The sequence below is a fragment of the Cucumis melo genome, chromosome 2, assembly GCF_025177605.1.
Source record: "Cucumis melo cultivar AY chromosome 2, USDA_Cmelo_AY_1.0, whole genome shotgun sequence".
Classification (NCBI taxonomy): Eukaryota; Viridiplantae; Streptophyta; class Magnoliopsida; order Cucurbitales; family Cucurbitaceae; genus Cucumis; species Cucumis melo.
This window is the reverse complement of record NC_066858.1, coordinates 10,155,029-10,177,752: the sequence shown is the minus strand read 5'-3', so window position 1 is coordinate 10,177,752 and position 22,724 is coordinate 10,155,029. Positions and strand designations below refer to the sequence as shown.

Below are 22,724 nucleotides of genomic sequence, written 5' to 3'. Positions count from 1 at the left end.
ACATGTTTCTCTAAACATGAGATTTCTAAGCAAGTTATTTGAATGCTGAATTTATGAAAATATCTAAGTTAAAAATATGTCTAAGCAAGCAGATGCAAAAGTGACATCGAGTTAAAGAGCTCTAGTAGTCAAGTACAAGTTAAGCTAAGTTGAGACTTAAGTTAGAAATCTTAAAAGCAAAGCATGATTAAATATTTTAATGCTTCATAAGAGTGATACTAGATATATGACTGAGTTTGAGATTGAGATTATAATGATATTATGTGCATCAAGTGTACTCCATGACAACGATGTGGTCGTGAGTGCCGGTCGTGTCCCACTACGATGAAGACGACGAGAGTACTGAGCATGCCCTTCTACATCATAGAGTAAGGTTAGAAAGGAAGACATAGGTTAGAAAGAAAGATGTTGGGGATACTGGGCGTGCTCTACCACAACGTAGTAAAGTCAAGCTAGTTGATCCTAAGCCATAAGGTTCTTAAGTTTAGAAGAAAGGGCATCATAGTAATTGAACTATGCGATGACTGAGGTCTACATAAGTTCATTTTGAAAGGTTTTCCCTACAATTAACTCAGCTATTTATAACCCACCCAATGTAATAATAACTCATAATTTGTGTCGTTGCGCTTGAAACCTCTAGAGAAGCCAAAGAGACGGACGAAATAAAATAGCGGCAAAATTGGCGAGAGAGATATAGAAAGAATGATTCGACGGAGCCGGCGAGATTGAGCCAGAGCTCGAGAGAGATTGAATGAATCGGTGAGAGCATGATTGATTGAGGACGAGATTCAGGGAGAGAAGTAGAGACGGTTCGTGTTCTTCAGTCAAATAATCCCAGACTAACCTGCTAAAAAACCCAACAATAATCAGATGAACTTAGACGGGGTTACTTGTTGTTGGTAGTGTTTTTAGGGAGAATATCGTGTGAGAATGTTTGAAGGACTCGTTGGACAGTTGCTTGTGGGTTATTTGGGCCGATATGTCAAGGATATTCAGAAGGAGAAGCTAAAGATTACATTCTGGAACGGTTTGTTCATCTGATTGTACTCTATGAACAATTTTAGCTTTGTTTGGATTGTCTTTTTATTTGTTGAACTAGTTAAGTAGCTTCGATGTTGTCATCGTCTCAAACTGATGCAAATACTTCCTTGTGCCCTCATATAATGATTATCGGACTGCGGTTCATCGCTATCTTGAATATGATCATTGGACAATTGGGTCGCCGCTTTTCTTTACATCGAACTAAGCCATAGCATAAACTGCCATGCCCGACGCTACTATTTCCCTTATACCACTCATCTTATATTTGGAAAATAAAGTCTTGTCTTAATATTTATTCATTAGGATTGGTCCTGCCTATCAAACAGCGAAAATTCTACATTCCTCTTCGTCAATTGATCTTCACGTCTAGTTTATTTTCATCACTCTTCCTCTGTAATTAAAGGATACCATGGTTGCTTCCTCTCACTTTCTTATTAGTAAGCGACTCTGGCGCCGTTTGGATAGAGCCTTCCAAAAGAACAAGTTCGACGGTGCTCAAACAGAAACTTCAAACCTTACTAACTTCTCTATATTTCTTCACAACTCTAAAATTTCTACTATTTCACTCCAGACAAGTACGCCGCAAAATAGCTTGAATATTTTGATCTTGTTGTTAGAAAGAGGGTCAAAGGATGGTTGATAGCTAAGTTCAAGAATCTGGTTTTTGGGTTCTTCAGAATTCAAGCTGTCCTAGTAGAAGTCGTTCTTCATTTGGGTTATGATCTGAGGGTCTTCTGGTGTTCCCTTTCCAAATTTTATTGCAGATTACTTGTTAGACGTTTAATCTGAAATGTTTTATCTTCTCTACTATTATTTGAAATCTCGGTCTAGTTTTGTTTTTCTCTTCTTGTACCGGCAAGCTTTTGGTAGCTTTATGTTTTGTATCATCTTGAGCATTAGTCTCATTACATTATTTTAATTTGAATAAAAAGTCATCTTTTAGTTTCATCAAAAAAAGAAGATAGGTGTATCTGTTTACATTGAGGATTCTTTTTGCTGGTAGACTTTTATAAACATTTGCAACTTTTCTTCCTATAAATGAAATTAACTTGATATGAAAAATTGCTCAAAATGGTTGCACATTCTATATTATATCTATTATTTTGAATTTTCTATATCAATCAGTCCTAAGAGGCACACTTACTACTTATGCAGAGGAAATTTTATTGGAGAATGTTGAGCTCATTCTAGAGGCCTTTGATTATCTTCAATTGCCATTCGCCCTAAAGGAAGGTATTTTTTAAATTCATAGGCAAAAATAGAAAAGCAGAATGTGTTTGGTATTGATATGAACATGTTTTGCTTTTTCTTTTCTTTTTCCATTCACTTATTAGGAATGTACAAGCTTTGCTTAATGGATTATTTTCTGCATTTTGTTATTAGCTTTTTTAATTCATCTTCCAATTAATTGGCTCAACTTAACATTGAGATATTGCAACCTTTTATTCCTCTTTTTTTGGTGCAATTACTTTTGCTTGATCAACATTTGTTTTCTCAGTATACTTAAGGTTTGAACCTATACTCTGAAATTCCATTTCACCTGCACCATAACCTCTAGGCCAACCACTATTAGCTTTGAAAATTTGTATTCAAAGTACAAATTTGTATTCTCTTAGAATCACATGACCACATTTCCTACTTTTGTGATTGTGCATATCATTTTGTTTTTACTCCTTGTGGAGTTTGTTTCTCTTGAACATTAGTCTCCTTTCATTATATGACTGAAAAAGGTTCGTTTCCTATTAAGAAATACATGTGATCAATCAAGAAAATAACATCAGAAGTTCTCTTTTATGGTTAACTACCTTTAATTTGCAGATACCAATTTGTTATTTTCGGCTATAGGTCCTATAGTGCTTAAGATTTTTTTGGATCTCATTCATATCTTTGGATTGCCATTGAGTCCCAACAAAAGTTATGTTAAGAATGAGTTGCAAGAGATGCTGGGAATTAGCTTAACGTTCAGGGCCTCACAAGATTATACTACTTACTATTTAGAACTCAAGGACACAAATGTACAACATATAGAACAGATCCTGTTCAAGAAAGTCGTAAGATCTTACTACTTACTCATGGCTACAAATTTGGAGTTTGACCAACAATTTATGTTGATCTTCCTTTGGGTGGCAAGCAAAGGAATTCACAATTGAGGAAGCCCATCTTTGAGAAAATCCATCATAAATTTTGTATTTGGAAAGAGACCTTCAACTCGAAAGGTCAAAGACATACACTCATCCTATTAACACTTTTCAAAAAGAAATGTGATTCAGGTTTTGACTCTCCTTTTAGTGTGAGCAGTGAAGAAGTTGATCATTTGGGGTAGCCAAATGGGTTGGAGGATCATTCTTTGAAGGACCCCTTTGAAATTGATCTCAATGATTTGTTTTAGAATGAAGAGGAATTGAATGTTGGAAAACAGACCTCTGAAAACCCTCTCTGTCTTAGCATTGCGAAATTCCAGCCCATTTAAAGCTGCTGGTAGATGAGTGCAAACAAGTTTTTGTTTGAGATCTGATTTTACTCACTTGTTTGGTTCAATAATCGGTTACAGTAGGAACTTGTGTGGTTTGAAGGTTGCAGATAAAGAGATTGAGATTCAAGTCTCTTGAAACACTTAATTCAGAACTAATACTCTCCCCTAGAATCAAAGAAGAAGCTGAGCTCAAGAAATGTTTCCTACCAGTTGAACAATTATTGCTTCTTAGCAGTTTTGTGGTTTCATCTTTGTGAAGATTCAGCTAGGCTGGTTGTTGTTCTCTTGGTGTTCCTTCTTCACTCATCTCAAAGCTTATTGTGGGCAAGATCTCAAAGTACAAGAGAATTATACAAAGAGAGCAATAAGGAAGTCGTAAGCAAGGGAAAGCAAGACAAAACTTCTTTATTGATTAGCTTGCTGTTATTGCTGAGTTTGATTTGGTTATTGTTTGTATTTGTTTTAGCCCCTTTTACTCTTTGTATAATTCTTTTGTACATTGAGCATTAGTCTCTCTTATTATTGAGGCTTGTCTTTGTTTTTTTTAAAAAAAAAGAATATGCCAATTTATTAGTCTTGTTTCCTTTGAAAAAAATATGTCAATTTCTTACTTATCTTTTGTCAAAATGCCTTCAAAGGTCACTAAATCTATTGAAAAGCTTTTAAGAGACTTCCTATGGGAAGGCCCAAACCTTGAGGGTGGAGTCTACCATGCTAATTATAAGAAAACAAACCACCTAAATCCATGGGAAGTTTAGGAATTGGCAACCTAAATTAGGGGAATGATGCATTTTTTTGCTAAATGGACAAGGAGATTCCTTCGTACAACAAAGGCTCTTTGGTGCAAGGCAATTAAAACTAAATATGACTATACTACCAATGAGCAAGTTTGGCCTTCCCCTTCAAAGAAATGTAATGCTAAAGTGGTATCCTTTTCAAAAAAGAAAAAAAAAAAAAAAGAAAAGGAAAAGTAAAAGGAAACATTCATGGAGGAGGAAGTCTCTATGGCGCCAAGTAGTCAAAAGCATTCACGGTAAAGAGCCTTTCAATTAGCATACTATCGGTAAATCTGGAAATAATCTAAAAAGTTCTTGAATAGGTATTTCTAGAGTATGGGGAAAGGTAGAAACTTTGTCCACCTTCAAGCTGGGAAACTCGAATTGCTTTTCAGAATGATGTGTGGGCTGACAATATCCCCCTTAGATCTCGTTTCCAAAAGCTGTTTAGAATCACGTTGCTGCCTAATGGATCAGTAGCTGCACATTGGGACCACTCCACCCTATCTTGGTCTATAATTTTTAGAAGACTCCTTAAAGAAGAGGAAATTTCAGAATTTCAACAACTGCTTCACCTCCTTTCGCAAAGACAGGTGGTAGATTCTACAGATAGAAGGATTTGGTCTCTAGAACCATCCGGTAAGTTTTCAGTCAAATCCCTCGTGAATCACTTTTCAGCATCTTCTTCGATGACTAGAGAGACCTCACGAAGTCTTGTGGAAATCCAACGAACCTAGAAGAGTCAACATCTTAGTTTGGATTATGCTATTTGGGTTACTAAATTGCTCTTTGGTCATGCAAAGAAAACTCCCAAACAGTTGTTTTCTGCCCTCTTTGCTTCCTTGGTGAAGAGGATTTGCAACATCTGTTCTTCTGTCCATATTCAGCTAAATGTTGGGGCAGTCTTCTCTCTTTATTTAAAGTAAGTTGGGTGTTTGACAGAACATTCAACTCAAACATGAGACAGATTATATTGGGCCCACTTTAGAAAAAGGGGCCACGACTTCTTTGGACTAACTTGTCCAAATCACTACTTGAAGAAATTTGGTTCAAATGAAATCAAAGGGTAATCGATGATAAGTTCATGGCTTGTTCTGATCGAATGGACATCGTATAAAGAAACATAGTCACTTGGTGCACTTTAAACAAGGAGTTTAGCCATACTCTATTCAAGATTTGTGTTCGAATTGGTCGCCTTTTACATGCTAAGATATCTGGATTTTTGTGTATCTATACTATGTATTACCCTGATGCTTCCTTATTATAATACAATTTTATATTCTACTAGTTTTTGTATGGACATGATGAAGACGCTAAGGGGGTGTCAACCTAGTTGAGATGTTTGGGTGTGTCTCCTAATCCCTAGGTCTCTTCATTTGTATTCTTAGTATATTTCTCTTGTACTTTGAGTTTATTTTGAAATAATAAAGAGACTTTCTCCAATTCTCCTTTTAAAAAAATGGGAACATTCATCTAAAGCCCTCTTGGGAGCCATATCAAGTGTAAATAGAACCATTGGCAGCCCATTTTCAACAAGAAAAAACAACTTTTTGATGGTTGATGAAAAAATAAGTTCAAGGAAACAACATCCCAATGGGAGGATATATGGAAACAACTAGCAAACAGAAAAACTAGGTGTTAAGGGGTTGTCAATCTAGTTGAGATGCCCGGGTGCACCTCCTGATCCCGTCTGCTTTTTGCTCTTTAAGCTTCTTTATTACACTCATTGTATATCTCTTTTGTACTTCGAGTTTCTATTATTAATAAAGAAGTTTCTCTCCGTTTAGAAAAAAACAAAAAAACTATAAAAGAAAAAACAAGACTTAAGCCAACAGATGGCAGATGTTTGATATGCCTGTATATGTTCTTTCATTTCTCTTAACGTGACCTTTTTAGAGGGCCATCTCTCTCCCTAGTTCCCTCAATGGAAATTCCTTCCAATATGATCCACCCCTTGCTCCCAACCGACTTCCTCTTTTTATAACTGAAAACCCTAACAAACTCTTTTAGCTAATTACTTAGATGCCCTTCCCCATGGACATACTATTAATCCTAATAGAACCTTAGCTAGGGGTCTCAGACAGTGTTGCAGCCTCATATATTTTCCAATATATTTTCCTTCTTGCTCTTCGCTTCTTTGCATTGTCCTTGTTGGTCTTTTATTTTCTTATATACTTTTTTGTTTCTTCAAGGTATTCTTCCCTTGTACTTTTTATATATTGTGTTCTTTATTTCTCTCCCATATTCAACTTATATCCCTGATTTTTTTTGAAGAGGAACCAAGTCTCAATATTATTAATGATTAAAATAAAAAGACAAAAGGTTATAGTATAAGAGGGTTATACAATGAGCAAAGAAAAGAGAAAGGTGGATTAGCAGATGCACCTAGGCATCTCAACTAGGTCAACACCCCCTTAGTACCCTCATCATGTCCATTGTGCGGAAAGAAATAAAAGTTATTCTTTCTCTTGGTTGATAGTAGCCAATACAAAAGCAAAACACAAGGCCAAAATAAAGTAGTCTGCCCATACCAAACATAAACCAAAACAACATTAGAGATACATTAGAAAAGCAGTCCTCGATTATGCTAGGATCCGGTTGAAGCAGAAGGCTATCCAAAATCATGCTGTCCAGGACTTCAAAGTGGGGGGGGGGGGGGTGGGCTATAAAGGCTGGCCAGCAAAGTCTCCTGTTGAGAGTACTTCTGAAAAACTTTGGATAAGGAACACCATGATGTTGCATTCAGGCTAGCAGATTTAAAACGGTCCATCCATGTCGAAGGGTTGTCATGGAAAACCCTCTGGTTTCTTTCAAACCAAACTTCAACTAATAATGCTTTCACTGCATAATAAATGAGATTCATTTCCTTTTCAAAAGAACTAATACTGCATTAAACCACAGCAAGGGAGCTGTCTTCTTCTTCAAAGCTGGACCAGCAATGATTTGGACCACATTCAAGGAGTTGGTACCAGCAATTTGTTGCATAAACAGTCCAATAAAAGGTTCTAGATATCCTCCTGATTGTCTAGACAAAGGGGGGCAAATATGTGGTGACAGAGCATGGGAAAAATTTGTTGCATGGGCTTATATCCATGATCATTAGTCTCTTTTTTATTTTCAAAACGAAAAATTTCGATCTTGATAAAAAGAACAATAACTTCCATAACTAGTCATAATTTCTATCAATGAAAATTCTTCCATTGTTTTCTAGAAGAAGTCAAATCAGTGTACAAAACCAGTGTCTTTCAAATTGTTACTTCCCCACTCTTGTATGTTCAATAAAAACAATCTTTGAACTTTTTTACAGACTAAAAACTCAGCATTCCATGTTTGACATTTTTTTGGGTTAATTTTAATAGTTGTTCAAATAGAATGTTAAATTAACGATCTCAAGTTTCATTTTCTTTTTTCAATTTGGTAGGTCGTGTAGGGAGGTTAAGCATCAAGATTCCATGGAAAAAGCTTGGATGGGATCCAATCATTATTATTTTAGAGGATATATATATTTCTGCATCTCAGCGGGATGATGGTGAGGTAATTAACCAAAGTTGCAACCATTGATCCAAAGGGATGAGGCCCATACTTACTCAATAAACTTATGCCATATTGTGTTGGCTTCATGGTTATTTAGGGCTCTTGCTCGCACATATATGTAGAATTATCAAAACAACTCTGTTTTAGTGTATTTGTTTGGGTGATTTTGGCAGGAAAAAATAAGAAATTTCAATAATAATCAGAATCAACTTTGAGTTTTGCTTGTTTTGTTTCAAGTCCGAGCCTAAATTTCGTGTTTTCTTTTTTTCTTTCTTTTTTCTTAAAACAAGTTCATGTTTTGTTAAACTAACTTTTTTTAATTAATATTTTCCTGTATTTTACTATATCGGTCTGTCAAAACTCTTTTTGTGTTTTCTTTCTGAGGTTTCTTTTCTGAAGGACTCAATAACTTAATACTTACTTACAAATCCACTATTGAATTAATGTGGGGCCTTAAAAAAGGAGAATGGATTATTTTAAAATTACTATCCCCTTGCGGAATTTCTGGATATCTTTTTGTTTGTTGTAGTGGAGCTCAGATGCAGTTGAAAAAAGAGAATTTGCTGGGAAGAAGGCCAAAATTGCTGCTGCAGAGCTGGCAAAACTATCAAGGCGTGTATGTGGTGAGCTACTTGACGTCCATTCGTTGCATTGGCAACATCTTTGTTTATAAACATTTTTCATTTACGTGCAATTGATGAATTTAAGTCTATTTAATTTTATTATTTGGAGTTACCTTGATTGGGCCCAAATTGAGAAGAGAGTTCTATGGGTCCAATCTATTAGGGTTGGTTTTTTGTTTGTTTTTTTGTTTTTGTTTTTTGTGGTGGGTGTGGATTGCAAGGAAGAACACAATATTCAAGAATTGAGTTGTCTCCCTTCTTTCTTTGCTGGAATGGTGTTTTTTAGGAAGGGGAGGAGGAAGTCCATTACTTTTGGATTTCTCTTGTAACTCTTTCTTCACACTACTTTTGGATCCTCTTCTGGAAGTGCGTCAGTCTTTGATATGGTCTGGAGGATGAAGATACCAAAGAAAATCAAATTCTTTACCCGGCAAGTTTTGTTAGATTGATTGAATACCTTGGATAGGCTTGCTAGGAAGATGGCCATGTTACTGGGTCTTATTTTGCTTTGTCACTGTTTTTCTCTTATTTTACTTTTACTTTGCTTTTTGTTGCTGTTGTACCCTTACTTATCTCCCTTGTGGAGTCTTATATCCTTTAAGCATCGGTCTCTTTTCATTTTATCAGTGAAAAGTTTGTCTCATGTTAAGACAAAAAAAAAAAAAAAAAAAAGGAAGAAAAAAAAGAAAAAGGAAAAGAAAAAGAAAAAGATAGAAGAGATGTAGTTTCCTTTGTTCCAAAAAAAGATGCTGTTTTCTTTGTTGCAACTTAATTTCATTGGAGTTTTTTTTTCCGAAAAGGAAACACGTTTCATTGATTAATGAAAAGAGACAAAGTCTCATAAAATAAGATACACGAAACTACAAAAGGAATTAGCAGGCGTACTCGGACATCTCAACTAGGTTGACATCCCTTGGCACCCTCATCATGTTCCAAACAAGTATAACAAACGAAATAAGAGATAAGAGAAATAAAAAATACAATGATTTTCTGCATTGGTCACTTGTTCCTACATGTAGGAAAATGTTTCTTATGAGCCTTGAGTCTCCCTAAATCTTTGCCCTTAACCGACCCCAATGGATTCCATGCCTTTTAAAATACAATTATTTGTAGTTTATATCATTTACTGACTTTGTTTTCTGCAGGTGGTTTGTTTGATAAATTCAGTTTACCTTTAAATAACCTCCTGTTTGTGGTAACTTTATTGGGTAGTGAGTAACACGGATTAGGATTGTGTTAGTTAGAGTTGAAACAGGTAAAGGAATTAATGACATGGGCTAAAACATACAGCTAGAGCTTGCAGCTCTTTTTATGTTTGATGTCTTTTGGAGTTAATTGCCTTTATGTTGAGTAAAACATCAGATACGGTCCATGGAAAGCTGAAGTAGAACATGTCTTTTTTGAAGTAAGAAGGTTGATAAGTCACGTGATACCATGCAGAAGCCATCATCTTGTGTTCTTGCACGGCGCAGCTATTCTCGAACCATTCTTTGACTTCCTTGCATAGGCTCTTTTTGGTTTCTCAAGATTGCTTTGAATCATCGAAAGAGATCACTTTGCACTACTTCACAGATCATTTTGCACTTTTTTGGTTTTTTGAGTTCTGATTTTCTGCGTTCTCTTTCTTGACAGTATTGTTTGCCCTGTTTCCGTTTAAATCATTTCCAAAAAGCAGATTTTTTTTACTTGTAGCTTTTTTAATATTAAGAAAAACGAAAACAACACTTTCATTTAATTAATGAAATTAGTCTAATTAGGAAACAAAACAAAAAACTAAAAAAATATGAATGTTCAAGAACATAGCAAGAGAACAAGACTAACTTACAAACTAAAGGATAGAAGGAGAAATAAATCCATTCCGATTTAAAAGAGAGCACTGTGAAGAAGCTTTGACAGGAGCAATCTGATTACGACCAAACCAAGGAAATAACTTGTGAAAAATGCTGATTCTTTCCAAACCATATTTCTAAAAGAATAGCTTGAACACCATTATCCCACAACAAATGCAAAAGGGCTAAGGATGGCCCTACTAAGAGTTGAGTCACATTTTTCATGAAGTCATTGCACAAAACCCATTGGAGATTAAACAGGAGAATAACTTTCTCCAAAAATTCTTTAACAATCAAAGATGTGCTGACAATTTTCATTATCCACCATACAAAGATGGTAAAATGACGGCAAAAGTGAGTGACTTGGTAGCTTTCTTTGAAGAGTCTTTATGCAATTAGGTGTCCCCAAAATCATAACACAAATGATGATGTAAACTCTCCTTGGAGAGCTTGATTTCCTCAAAACTTTGTACAGCTTGTTATCAATTGAAGATGATGAAGCCAGCTGCCTAAACGAAGATTTAACAGAGAACAAACCTGAAGCTTCCAAAACCCTTTTTCTAGAGTCCTGCCTTTCTACTACTCTTGGCCATCTAAAGCAGTCAAAAGGTTTTGAAAATCCAAGGTTTTTTCTTCCTTCAAAATTTTTCTAAAATTGATTGACCAAAATAAACTTCTTTCATGCTTGTTAAGAGCAGGTTAAAATGTTTGATTTTCTTTTAAAAAATGAAACATTCCTCTTCGTTAATAATATGAATAGACAATATTATGTTGAGTACAATAAAAATATAAGATCTAAGCCATTAGAGATCAATAAGTGCATCCAGACTAGTTGCACCCCATAGCACTTTCACTTCTGAACTTTGATCGGAGTACAAAATAACGAGAGTAACTAGGAGTGAAGTACATTTAAACAAGACTACGAGAGGCATAGTTATCTAATCAAAGATGAACGCCTGTCGGTTAAGGCTAATGTCTTGGATGGAGTAGGCTTCAAAGATTTAGCTAAGGAGCACCAAGAGGATGCGTTGACTTTAGCATGTTCCAGTCTAATCATCCAACTGGAGGCCTTGTATTGGAAAATTCTTTGATTTCGCTCGAACCAAATTTCTGAAAGAAGGGCCTTAATAACGTTTGACCATAACAATATTGATGTTTTTTGGGGAGTTCTCTTGTTACTCATAAAAAATAACTTCTTTATGCTCCTTTTCTGCAGATAATCATGCTGGACAATCATTTATCTCTTACATCACAGCAAAGGTAATGCTAATTTCTTGCACTGTATCAGGTCTCATTGTCATTTTATATGCAGTGTTTTGTTTTTAATGTTTATTTGATATATGATGTTGTAGGAAATAAGCTAAATTATGCCGTTGTGAATTGAGAATTAATTCAGTTTCTTTCCGTGTCTATTGTAATGTATCATTTCCTTATAGATCTGGATTGATAGCTTAATTCCAATGCATCGATTGATAATGCTCTTATATATTATATTTTTCTCATTACTCAATGTATAAGAAAATATTTTTTCCAGTACTTAGTTTTATGGTATTAGAGATCAAACTATTATGTTTTATTTTTTCCCTTGAAAAGCCCTAATCATGCTGGACCTTGGCTGCTGTTGCTAGAACCCTAGTTGCTCACCGAAAGTCTAACTGAATTTGAATTAGCTTTCTTCCCTAGACTAAATCGAGCATCATTGAAGACCCTATCTCATTCAAAAATCGTAGAACTCAACTTCGACCTCTAAATCTCGAGTTCAGGCGTTCGCATCACTGCTGCTGCCTCTCTCGAAGTTGCCATCTCTGCAAGTTTGTCTTCATTGTCGCAACCTTCACACAAATTTTCTTTCTTTTTTCTTCCCCTTTGGGTTTTGTTCGTTGTGGACAATCGCCTCTAGCAGAATTATCTCCAAACACAACTGCTACCACAGTCAAAGTCCGGCATTGCCACCCCATTTATGAACTAAGTTTTCCTCTTTTGTTCCAATGCCAGAGCAAAGTCTCATCCTTGACACAGTTGTCTCAATGTCTAACTCGCATTTGCTAGAAATTTGTTGTGTGCGTGCTATTCTACCATCTTCCTCCAAGAAGTCGGATACTACCTTGCCTCCTTCGCAGAATTTTACTTATTCAGTTTTTAATCCTAGTTCGAATGTCTGTATAATGAGGACGTTAAGGGGGTGTCTACCTAGTTGAGATGTCTGGGTACGTCTGCTGGTCCTAAATCTTTTTTTGCTCACTGTATAAACCTCTTGTACTGGAAGCTTTTGTCTCATTTGTAATAATAAGAGAGACTTGTTTTCCTTTAAAAACAAATGTTAAGAGGTTTTCAATCTCTCCTCCAACTTGATTCCATAACAAGTGGTAGGATTCCGATGTTGGTTCACCTTTTGGTGTGAGTAGCGAAGATTCATATGGTGCGTAGGAAGGTTTAGCTCAAGGTTCACTGGAGCCTTAAAAAATTTTGGCCGAGATTTGAATGCTTTGTTTCTTGAGGAAGACAATTTGTCTTCAAAGTTGGAGGAGCTTTCCACAGGAACCCCTTTGCCCCGTTCCAAAATTCCAGCTCATTTAAGGTCCATTTTTAAAGATTGTGATCTAATTTTGGTTTGAAGCTGTTCAAGATTTCTCAAGACAATTGTTCCCTTGCAGATTAGCTCATGAGTCCTCTTAGGCCTTGATTTGTTCCTTTGAAAGCCAAACTATTTCTCATTCAGCAGCTTTTGAAGTAAGTATTGAATATGGGTTGATTTGGTCCTGTTGTTGAAAACGTTGGTTGTGGTCTGCTTGTTTGGATATCTACATTAGTTTGTTTGGTTTTGGGGTAGTCGCTTTTGTAGCAGATTTTGGAGTTATTATTGTGGTTTCTAGTTGTCTCTTTGATGTTTCATTGTAACTGTTCCTTTTTTATTTTCATTTTTTTTGAAAGGGAGACAAGCCTCCTTATGAATAATAATAAGAGACTAACTGATGTAAGAAGACTAAGGGTTAATTGGGTTATTAGGTAATATTCTAGGTTAATTCCATTTTTACTCCCACTTGTAATAGAACTCTATATATAGGAGTCTTCTCCTCTGGTATGAAGTATATTATTCATTCAATAAAAGATCCACAATCTTGGTTCTTGGAGGGTTTCTCCTTGAGGTTACTTATGCTACATAAAAAATGATGTACGAAGACTAAGGGTTAATTGGGTAATTAAGTAATATTATTGATTATTTCCCTTTTTACCCCCACTTGTAGTAGAACCCTATAAATAGGAATCTTCTTCCCTTGTATGAAGCACAATATTCATTTCTAATAAAAGATCCACAATCTTGGTTCTTGGAGGGTTTCTCCTTGAGGTTACTTAGGCTACATCAAAAATGATGTACGAAGACTAAGGATTAATTGGGTAATTAGGTAATATTCTAGGTTATTTCCCTTTTTACCCCCACTTGTAATAGAACCCCATTAATAGGAGTCTTCTTCCCTTGTATGAAGCACAATATTCATTTCTAATAAAAGATCCACAATCTTGGTTCTTGGAGGATTTCTCCTTGAGGTTACTTAGGCTACATCAATTTGGTATTAGAGCAAACCGTATGGGCCAACGTTGACTGCCGCCGGTGGAAGACTGGGAAACTCTTGTTGACGCTGATCACAAGAGGGATCTTTGAGTGTTGTGCTTGTTTCTAAACAACACATCTAACAAGGGGAAACCCTTGAAATTCCAAGAAAGAAAGAAGACACCAAAGATTTATCAAGATATTTCAAGAATGGACTTCTATTGATCAAAGATGTTCAAGAAAAAAACCAGCACTAGGTATAGACAAGGAAATCAATTTTACTCCCATAAACAATGCTGGAGTTTTGATTCAAGTGATATAGCAGAAGAATTTCAATTCCAATTTTGGCCATGCTCGATTTTCTCAAAGAACCTATCATTATCCAAATTGGAAATTTGATTCTAGTGATTCCGATGATGTTTCTAAGGTAGTTTGGGGCGGAATAAGAAGGTCACAATTTCGAAAAATGGCCCAACGATCTAATCAAACGCACTTTTCAAGAAATAAATGTAAAGATTGGAAGTTTGATGAATTAAAGAATCGTCAAGAATCATCAAGAATGAATTTTTACCATTCAAGAACGTTCAAGACTCAAAATTACTCTTTTGGTTTTGAGACACGATCAAGAAAGATTGATTCAAGAAAATTAATGTATGAGTCTCATACCAGCTATGATATTGCAACATATTAAAGAATACAACAAAATGACTACTTCGATCTTGCAACATTGGAGGAAATAAATAAAACAACAAAGGCTATTCAACATTCATTGGGGGAAATGACAACATATAAGATCAACTATCAATTCATTTGCAAGAGTTGAATAATGGATTGGTTTCATATACGGAAGAAAAAACAAAGAAATCACAGTTGGAAAATTTTCAAGTAGAAAATCTTGAAGATAAAATTAAAGAACAAAAATTTGAAAATGTTGATTTGGAAATATTCACTAGTGAAGAAAAATCCAACGGAGAAGATGAAAAAGAAGTATCAAACACTGAGCAAAAATCAAACAAGAACGACACATTGATTGTGGTGGAATTGAATTTTCAAATCGTCGAAGAACTTGAAGCGAACGATAAAGAAAATGTGATTCGTGAAGGATTTTCTTCGAAAGCTAATTCTTTTGAAATTGATTCTTTGAATACTGTTTTGAGTGAGATTGAAGGAAACATCTTTTTCTAGTTTACGGCCGATGGAGAGGTTCATCTTTTGATGGCCATATTTGAATTTTTGTCTCTATTTTATCTCTTCGATCATAATATTTTTGTTCAAAATGAAGGAGGTTGGTTTGGTCTTACTCCATTGGACAAGTTTATTTCATTCTTTTTTCTTTTTTGTAAGAAGACTAAGAGTTAATTAGGTAATTAGGTAAGGTTCAAGATCATCCACATGATCCAATCACTCTTGTTGTTTGAGGTGATAGTTGACAATGGAAAGGACAAGGATGGTGCAACCGTCACCATAAACTTGGACATGTAGAAATCAACAACCAGTTATCAAAGATCTCTCGTACATGATTCATCAATGGTTGAACAAAAGAAATCCACCTTCAGTAAGTGGTATTGGGAATAGTTAACATGGTTATCAAAAGCCTCTTGCTCTCCATGCTCAAACCCTTGAATCTAAATGGGTTATGGCTTCTTTATTGATGATACAACTCAAAGTACAAGAGAGATACACTATGGGTATAAACCAAGAGACCAAAGCATCAATAAATGCATCTGGTCATCTCAACTAGCTTGACACCTCCTTATCGCCTTCATCATATCCACAAAAAATAGAAACGAGAATGGTGATAGATCTTTATTCTATTCTTTTATATACATAGGCAGTCATTCTGTTTGAATTGTCGATGGTACACCTATTAAAGTAGTTGGATTCAAAACTAACTCTTTTTTGGATATTCGTGAGTGTCTAAGCCAGCTTACTCGCTCCTAGATTTATCTCACGGGACAACTCATCGGACTCTACAACATTTGGGTGTGAAGAGAACCCATAGGACATTAAATCCTAGGTAGGTGGTCACTATGGATCAAACTTGAACCCATAAATCCTTAGCCTTTTGACCTTTTTTTGATGTTCCCACTACCACTTGGTCGACCATTGATGGCAATTAGGATCAAAACTATTTAAATTTCTAGCTCCGTAACTCTTGAATAAGGGTTGTTTGTGCCAAAATTGGTGCATAATCTGTTGCTCGTGAACAATTTGAATAAGTACTTGAGTTGTGAAACTAATTTCCTGGAAAACCGTTGTATTTTTAGGACTTGTGATTGGGAAAAATGATTGGCAATGCTGGATTATTTGCCAAACTATATCTTCTCTAAGCACTGAGTCCTCCACCAACAACGAAAGGCAGTGAACTTGCGGTTCTATCTAATCACTAGTCTGCTTAATTTTCTTAGTCTTTAAATAAATACAATCTTGTTTTTGCAAATTGTTTTGGTTATCCCACCTTTGTCTACCTGAAGCATTGATTCCGTTAGTTTATTTCTCAACAAAAAGGAGCCAACTTTTTCAATGTGAAATTTGTCAACTATCGAAACACACAAGTTCTCCTTTTCACCTCATTGTTACTCTCCTTCTGAACTATTTTCTTGATCTCTCCAATGCATGGAGACGTGGGGATTTTCTGATATCAATGGGGCACGTTGGTTTCTTCTTGTTGTTGATGCTTACAAGTGTTTGGAAGATTAACTGAGGCATGCATTAATGGGACACATGCAATAAACAAATAAATAGGAGTATTCCCCTCTTGTATGAAACAATTATAGTCATTCTTATAAAAGGTTCACAATCTTTATTCTTGGAGGATTACTTCTTAAGTTTACTTAGGCTACATCAATTTTTAAACAGACCTTTTAACAAACATATTGAAGACCTTTTAACAAACATATTGAAGCTGTGTATAGATATTGAGTTATCTCAACCACAATCCTTGAATGGCCTCATGTTCAGAAAGACCATGACTAGATTGCTAGAAGTCTACAACGATACGGATCGGGTCATATCCTCTATTCATCGTCTATCAACATCATGATATTGCTCTCATGTATGGGGAAACTTAGTAACTTGGCGTAGCAAATAATGAGTTGTAGCTCATGGTAGTGTTGAAGCTGAATTTCAATCATTAGCCCATGGAATTTGGCTAAACTCTTTCTTAATGAGCATTGAGTTAAGATTGATGGTGCTATAGAAGTACTTGCTATGATGAATCCACCATAGCCATTGCGAGAAATATAATACATCATGACAGAAGTTTACGGTTTCTTTTTGTTTCCTTGTATTTTAGGTGGTAGTCTCTTTTCATTTTATCAAGGGCGGCAAAAAATTAATAATAATTAGGCCCATAGCCCAACAATTTGAATTAGTTAGCCTTCCATAGTCATCTGATTACCTTCTAATTGTCTTCTGATTGACATCTGATTACTTCTAATTGTCTACACCTGATTACTTCTTTTCACTGATCGTATGAAATTAAATTTGATTGTTATCTGATTTGTAGGTTATTATTATCTGATTTTTATTTGATATTGATTGCTATACGATTGCTAATTATACATATTGCTATCCGGTTTATATTTAATTACTATCTGATACTAATTGACATTCATACAATTTATTATTAGTTCTTAAATTGCTCATTACTCTCTTGCTGCTTCATTTTTTAATAAATGAGATTCGTATACTTTTAAAAAAAATTATACCAGTTATTATTCGATTTTTTATTTCATTTTTAGTTACTTTCAATTTAGTTCTTCTTCTCCTTTATTTTTATTTTTTTTGTTCTTTCAATGCCCTCATTGTTTATGATATTGTCATTTGATTGACATTTGATTACCTCTATTTTTTTATTGTTCCTAATCGTAGTTTCTAATATTGACATATGATGACCTTGTGATTGTCATCATTCTACACGAACTTCTAGTATTGACATATGTTTGCCTTTAATTTGATTATTATATGATTGTTGTGATTTTTATATGATTGCTAATGATACTGATTGTAATTTAATTATTGCATGATAATTAGCGGATGATGTCGATTGTTATCTGATTACTATACACTACTGCTTCTTAATGTTATCGAATACAATTTGATACTGATTTCTATTTATCGTCTTATCTTGATTGCTTATGATACTTATTTGTTACATGATTATTGTTTAATTGCATTTTTTTATTAACAATTATTTGATTGTCAATGATATCGATTGCTATCTGATTGCTATTTGAATATTATATGATATTGCTTGCCAATTCTGTCTATTGTTCACTTAAAAAGTAAAATTACTGATTCCGTTGTTGATTACTAATATCAGCTACATTACTTAAGCAACTTGTATCCCTTCATACTCATCAAATACTTTGTAACTATAAACAAACCAAAAATGTCAGGCAAATGCTCATTTTCGAAATTTAAATAAAATTAACAAAATCAATCGTAAACCATGAGCATAAATCAAAGAATAGAACCGAATGAACAAAAATTGAACATTCTTAAAATAAATGAAAAATGTACATGAAAAAGAATCAAATAGAGGCGAAAAATGTTGAGCTACAAAAAAAAAAAAATCTAAAAAGTCGATATTAATTACAAAAATGCAAAGAAAACAAAGGAGAGGCTAGATTTGTTCATAAACTAGCTTGAAAACTCGTTTACAAGATGTTGACAAATAGAAATCAAATAGCAGTCAAACAAAAATCACATGAAAATCAAATAGTTTGATAAAATGAAACAATTTCACCACCAGCAATGTACTTCAGGACTACGAAATCAGATTGCAAGAACCTAAAAAGGCAAAATAGATGGGGTATATCTAGTATTAAGAAAGATTAAAAGAGTTCAAACCAAAGCTCTTGAAAAGAGGCTAAAAATCACAAATGAGAATAAATAATGTTGAAAATTACCCACGCCTCACGAAGGTGAACCACCTCACAAGGTTTATGATATACATCTCCTTCTTTATCTGCAGAATATTAGTAACAGTTGATCAAAACACTTAAATTTGTTCTTTGATTTCTTCATCACCTACCAATTATTTGCACTATTCAAGAGAAAAGGTAGAGAAGCTACAAACTATCAATTTACAGTATGATCGGTCGACCGATTCACAAAGAGGGTAGCACCAGCATGCCAAATACATAGTCATGGATGAAGTCGATAAAAAAAAAAATCCAGATGTGCTAAAATTAGTGCATAAAAGTTGAAACTAGAATCAATTTGAAACCTAAATCAGTGTAGAAGAATGAGGAGTGGCAGTGGAGGAAAGGTGATGGAAATAGCTGCAATGGGCAGAACATTTGACCTAGGCGAGGTTGCTACCGTGTCGAAGATGAGGAGGAGGTTGTGGGAGGGTTGTCAGGATGAAGGTGGTGAGGAGGTTGTGGGGCGAAACATCTACTTGGGCTTTAGAGACCAGCTTCCATTTGACTAAATGATTAATCCTTCCTTCTTTTATGGCCTTTCCAAAAGAAATTCTTCATAATTTTTCCAAGATTGAGAGCACTTTTCCTGGCATCAAGGAAGAAGACATATAATAAATAGGTAGGTTTGAGAGGATTGACTTACAAATGGTTGCTCTTCCTCCACGGAAAAGGTTTTATCTTCACCATTTTTCCAACTTGCCATGAATTTTATCAATAATCGGCTGCCAAAAAATTGTCTGTTTAGGGTAACCCCCCAAAGGTAGTCCAAGATACATCATAGGTAGATGCTCTGCTTTACAATTTAGTCTAGCAGCCACTGAAAATAGCTTGCCATTATCAACGTTTACACCACAAATTGCTGATTTTTCCCAATTAATTTTCTGTTCAGGACGCCATTAGAAAAGTTCAAGCATTGTCTATTATTTGTTTTTGAACAGGGACAGACCTCTTTATTGATAATAAATGAGAGTAATTCTCAAAGTACAAGTATATTTCACTAAGAGCAAAATAAGAGAAACAATATCATCCAAACAAACTAAACAAAGATGTGCTTGGGCAATACAAAAGGGAAAACAACCTACAAACGATCACAAAGAAGAAATAAACGAAAGAATCAAAGCAATGTAAAGAGCTTAATTCAAAGAAAATATGAACACTTTGTCCAAAAGCGCCCACTTTAGATTGAAATTTTGTATTCCACATGTTTCAGATTGAAAGGAGAAGAGAACACCAAGAAGAGGGAAAACAGCTGCTTTAAGACTATCCAACCCAAAAAACTTGCCTAAAGGTCTTTGCCTCCACAGAGAATCATGATGACTAAGATAAAACATCCGAAAAATTAACTTTTAAGCTACCAACATCAATCATAAGATTTTGCTTTTTCTTGAATCTAAGAAGAGTACTAGTTTTGCAATAAGTGTTTAAGTGGCTTCAATCCCAATTTTTTTATTTACAACCTTCAAACCTCACAAAGTACTCGGTTAATGGACTAAAAAGAGGCTGGAGTTAGATCTCAGACGAAAACTAGTTTGCATTTTTCTACTACCTACTTTAAATGGACTGGAATTTCGCAATGCTTAGACTGAGAGGGGTTTCCAGAGGTCTGATTTCCAATATTCAATTCTTCATTATGACATAAAATCATTGAGATCAGTTTCAAAGGGTCCTTCAAAGAATGGTCCTCTAACTCGTTTAGTTCCCCAAATGATCATCTTCGACATTGCTCACACTAAAAGGAGAGTCAACGTCTGAATCACATTTCTTTTTAGGAGGGTTTGGAGTTTGGAAAGGGGCTCTAAAAAATTTTTCTTTTGAGGAAGGTAGGGAAATATTAGGATCTTTAAGATGTGGAAGGTTGGGTCTCTGAGGGGTTGATTTGGTTGAAAGAGAAGGAGCTTGGATCCGTATACAATTAGCCTCCAAAGAATCAAGGTTTTGATCTAAAATCAAATTTGCCCTTAAAGGAACTGCTTTTTGAATTCAGGATGTTTTCCCTAATTGACGAAGAAGAGGCTTTGGTTTGAGTTTCTTTTACCTTTAAAACTTCAGAATTTTGACGAGATCGGGCAGACATCTTTGTCTTTACAAGAGTCTGTTATTAAGTAATATACACACTTTTTAGATGAGTAAATTTATGGATTGTTTTCTTATACTTTTTTAGAAATTGCTCTATAGATTAACCTTTTAGAACGCCCTAGAACTGTACGAGTGAGAGTGGTTGGGCCTAGGGGAGAATTACTGGCTTTATAGGGCATGAAACTCGCAATGCCAAATTTCTGATTCTAGAATAAGTATTATCTTGTTTTATTTATTTATTATTACTATTTTTTTTTTCCTGATTTGCCGATCTTTTGTTTGTTAGTTCTTTTATTATTTCTTCATTGTCATATGTGGTTCTCGCTCATTTGTGTTTTGGTTTTTAGTAAAGATAATATGAACCCTTTTTTCTTATTAGATTCTTGACAACATCCAAATATCCATCAGAAATTTTCACGTCATGTTCCTTGATATGACTGGCGACCTGGTAAGTTTTACTTATTTTCTTTGTTTTCTTCTCATATGTTTTTCAATAATTTTTATGTCATTATTATTATTTTTTGTTTAAAACATGAAACAAAACTTCTCATTGAAAAGTGACGATACAAACCCAAAAGGAGAAAATAAGAAAAAGTAAAAACAATAAAAGAAAGACACAAAATACCAGCCCTCAAAAGGAAAGCTCTTTTTAAGACAATCCACAATTTTGATTCTTGGAGGATTATTCCTTAAGGCTACTTAGGCTACATCAATTTGGTAGGAAAGCAATTGCTTGAGCCTACGTTGATTGCTGTCGGTGGAAGATTGGGAAACTTTTGGCGACGGTGATCCCGAGAGGGAGCTTTAAATGTTGTGCCCTTTGCCAAGATATATGCTTAAGTGTAACCCTTCAAAAAATTCAAGTCAAGAAGGAAGAAAATTAAATAATCATGAAGAATGGATTTTTACAATGCAAGAATGTTAAAGGCTCAACATTGCTTTTGGTTATGGAAAACGACCAAGAAAGGTTGGTTTCTATTCATGAAATCAAAAGAATCAGTCATCTAATGATACGAGATGGAAACATACTCAAGAGCCCAACAAAATGACTACTTTGATCCTGGAGCAATGGAGAATATAAAAAAATATAGCAAAAAGGACTTCGATGGGACAAATGTCTCAAAGTACAGATCAATTATCAATTCATTTGCAAGGGTTTATAAGTTACTTATATGCAGCCGACAATTGTTTGGAATATCTTTTGTTATCTTGGGAGAGTTTGTGTGGAGACGATGGGTTGATAAGGAGTGTCAACCTAGTTGAGATGCTTGGGTGCGCCTCCTGATCCTTAGGTCTTTTTGCTCTTTGTTTAATTATCTATCTTGTGCATTGAGCAATAGTCTCGTTTTATTAATTCATTGAAGTGCCTCGTTTCAGTGACTCTTAATTTGCTTGTGTCCCACATAATTAGCATTCCTCTGGAAGTTCCATAAGATTCTACTGAACATTCAAGTCAACAAATCTTTAACAGACTTGAAAGCTTGACTAGATTTGAAGGTGTTCCTTGAGAAATTGGGCTTTGAAAAGACGAATTAAGAAATGCCCATTCCGGCTTCAAAACATTCAAATTTAATCCTTTATCTTTTAAAGCTTGATGTATTTTTCCAAGAGTTTAATGATCTCCCTCCTTTCATTATACACGAATAGTCTTGAGACTACCCACAAGCTACTGAAATCTTCCTCAAACACCTTCTCATTGTTGTGAACCTAGTAGGAGTAGCTCTGTTTTCTCAAAGGCAAAGTGCTCTATTTTAAGGATGCCAAAATGGGGTCTATTGTTTTTGAATTTCTAGCTTCGAAACAGGAACTGATGGCTCTTTTTCTCTCTTTTGCTATAGCTCTAGGTCTCTTTTTTTTTTGTTCAAAATCTGTGCTACCCAAGGATTTAACT

At 34.9% G+C, this 22,724-nt stretch overlaps 1 protein-coding gene across 3 annotated transcripts in view; it reads left to right on the top strand.

Moving 5' to 3' along the window:
- The first annotated feature begins 607 nt into the window (after nucleotides 1-607).
- The window catches only part of LOC103487213 (uncharacterized), a 106,475-nt gene continuing 84,358 nt past the window's right edge, over nucleotides 608-22,724 (top strand). Inside the window, exons 1-7 of one of the 3 annotated variants that reach the window (XM_051081657.1) lie at nucleotides 609-809; nucleotides 904-1,027; nucleotides 2,197-2,274; nucleotides 7,712-7,824; nucleotides 8,354-8,447; nucleotides 11,493-11,536; nucleotides 21,213-21,281. In XM_051081657.1, coding sequence (XP_050937614.1) covers nucleotides 931-1,027; nucleotides 2,197-2,274; nucleotides 7,712-7,824; nucleotides 8,354-8,447; nucleotides 11,493-11,536; nucleotides 21,213-21,281 — 495 coding nt within the window. In that variant the 5' untranslated portion in view covers nucleotides 609-809; nucleotides 904-930. Of the gene's footprint in view, nucleotides 1,028-2,196; nucleotides 2,275-7,711; nucleotides 7,825-8,353; nucleotides 8,448-11,492; nucleotides 11,537-21,212; nucleotides 21,282-22,724 lie in introns of those variants that run through there. The other 2 variants (XM_008445441.3, XM_051081659.1) reach the window with 2 other exon arrangements.